The sequence below is a fragment of the Mastomys coucha genome, unplaced genomic scaffold (genome assembly GCF_008632895.1).
Source record: "Mastomys coucha isolate ucsf_1 unplaced genomic scaffold, UCSF_Mcou_1 pScaffold17, whole genome shotgun sequence".
Classification (NCBI taxonomy): Eukaryota; Metazoa; Chordata; class Mammalia; order Rodentia; family Muridae; genus Mastomys; species Mastomys coucha.
The window spans coordinates 10,387,454-10,389,955 of record NW_022196899.1 but is presented as its reverse complement, the minus strand read 5'-3'; the positions used below and the strand labels follow the sequence as shown (position 1 = coordinate 10,389,955).

Genomic DNA, 2,502 nt, shown 5'->3' with positions numbered 1-2,502 from the left:
CACCAGCAATTAAAAAGTGTCCTCATTGCTCCCACCCTCACCAATTTGTGCTATCTCTTGAGTTTTTTTCTTATTCTGATAGATGTACAAGAGTACCTCAGAGTTGTTTTGATTTTCATTTCCCTTATGACTAAGGATTTTGAACTTTACTAAGTGTTTCTCAACCATTCGAGAGGTCTCTGTTCAGAATTCTTTGTTTAGCTCTATAAACAAAAAATTCAATTCTGTTATTTGCTTTCTTGGTGACTACCTCCTTGAGTTCTTTTTAAATTTTGACTATTACCCCTCTGTTAGATGTAAGCTTGTTGAAGATCCTTTCCCAATATTTAGGCTGCTGTTTTGTCCTATTGACAGTGTCCTTTTTCTTACAGAAACTTTGCAGTTTAATGAGGTCCCATTTATCAATTGTTGGTCTTAGTGCCTGAGTCATTGTTTTTCTGTTTGGGAAATTGTATCCAATACCTATGTGCTCACAGTTATTTCCCAGTTTGTTTTCTATGAAATTTATTGGTTCCTGTCTTATGTAGTGGTCTTTGTTCTGCTTGGATTTAGTTTTATTCAGGTTGATAAATATACATGTATTTTCATACTTCTACATGTAGACACATGTATATCTACATGTAGATATTGTTTATTAGCCTCCTTACCATGTTTTCTTAGTTGAACTATTGCATTTAATGGGGAAAGAGAACACACTCAAACTACTCAGAGCTATGTTGGGCTTAGAAGTCAACCAGTGGGCCAAAAGTAGACCACTGATGTGCTTTTTCTTATATGTTTGGTTGTGAGCCTAGCCTTTAACGGCTGAGCCATCTCTCCAGCCCTGATGTGCTTTTTCTAAAGGGTTCTCCTACTCCTTGATTTTCAGAACTGAAGACATCAGGTTATGCTAAATTCTTTGCAGCTGTGCTCCTTGGATCCAAACTACTGCTGGTAATTGCTGTCATTGTCATTTACTGGCACAAGATGCAAAGTACCTAAATGTAAGTTAGGAGGGATAAAGATATATTAGTTAAATTTCTATTACTGTAACAGAAATCAATCCTTGACTAAAATAGTTTATGGATGAAAGGGTTTATTTGGCCTTTATTTTAGTGCCTCATGAGTCCATAATGCTGGGAAGTAGTGGCAGTCAATACAGACAACTGAGTGCTCACATTCTTAACCATAAAGGACGAACCAGATTGAAGAAATAGGAAGTGAAAATGGTGTTTAACTTCAAAGTTCAATATTTGTGAAGTACTTCCTCTAGCAGTGCTGCAACACCTAAATCTTCCAAAGAGCAATACCAACTGGGAAGCAAGATTCAGTATCCTACTTAGTATAAAGGGAACAGTTCATATTCAAACATCAGATTGATGCTAGTCTATGGAGCTCAGAGAAGGGGAAAGATCAATAAGAGGGTCATGCTGTTCATTACACATTATTTAGACATAGAGGACATAGAGCTTCCTCAAGAATATCAAAGGGTACTTTGAGACATCCTAACCTTCCAGAAAGTCTGTTCATATTGTAGAATTGTCAGTCCAGGATCAATAGAGATGCTCAATGTGTTTTAGAAGATAGGGTGACCCTTGGCCTGGGGGTTGGATAGCCTGTATTAGCCTCAAACCTTCTATTTGAGGTTATTATAGAAAAAGACAAAGAGTGCATGGAAAAGATCAACCTAGATTATGTGCCAAAATTTAGACATTTCATGTGGCCTGTAATAATGACTGTGTCTGCTTTGATCTGGCTGTCATCATGGAGAATAGACTAAGAAGATTACATGATTCAGGAGCTAGACTGAAATTCTACATGTTACATTGTTGATATGGGTATCTTATTCACTCAGGACAGGAGTGCTAAGAGAAGAGCTGTATCAGGGACACTATGGAACTAAGAAAATTTATAAATGGTGAATGAAGTATCCAGTCAGAATTAATTCTCCATAGTTTTCCCTTTTATCTTCCACCACATTGGAGCCTAAATATCTGCCAACACCTTTCTCGTAGGGGAACAGCATGGAAATAGATGCTGATGAGAAGACTCCTCAAAAGACACCATTAGAAGGACAACTTCAGCTCACAATTTCCTGTTTTTTTTATTGTTATAGGCATTTGTATTATTATCCCCGAGCTTTAATGTTGTGCATATTGAGTTATGTTTTTGGTATCTTTATTTTCATTATTAAAATAATTCAAGGATGTCTATAGTAATGTCTATTCTTGGTTGTCAATTTGACTATATCTGGAATGAATTTCAATCCAGAATTGGAGGACATACCAACCAAAAAGGAGTTGGAGAAACCCAATATTACTTGGTATAATATTGATGAGGTGATTTTAAAGATCAGAGAAGTTGCAATTCTAGAGTGAATATGTTATGTAAAACATAAGCCTCCACAACGGTAAGGCCCAGAGATATGCCCTTCATCAATCTTGTAAGATACAAACTGGTGAGGGGCACAAAGACATTTGAAGAGTTTTTTTCTTGCCCTTTTCCTTGTGCCAGACCTTAGGG

The 2,502-nt window shown here is 36.8% G+C and overlaps 1 protein-coding gene across 3 annotated transcripts in view; it reads left to right on the top strand.

Moving 5' to 3' along the window:
• LOC116094966 (tyrosine-protein phosphatase non-receptor type substrate 1-like) overlaps positions 1–2,188 on the top strand; it is a 34,856-nt gene extending 32,668 nt beyond the window's left edge. For 2 of the 3 annotated variants that reach the window (XM_031376387.1, XM_031376385.1), the window contains exons 3-4: positions 869–983; positions 1,995–2,188. In XM_031376387.1, the coding sequence (XP_031232247.1) occupies positions 869–981 (113 nt within the window). In that variant the 3' untranslated portion in view covers positions 982–983; positions 1,995–2,188. The remainder of the gene's footprint in view (positions 1–868; positions 984–1,994) is intronic. The other variant, XM_031376386.1, reaches the window with a different exon arrangement.
• The last annotated feature ends 314 nt before the right edge of the window (positions 2,189–2,502 follow it).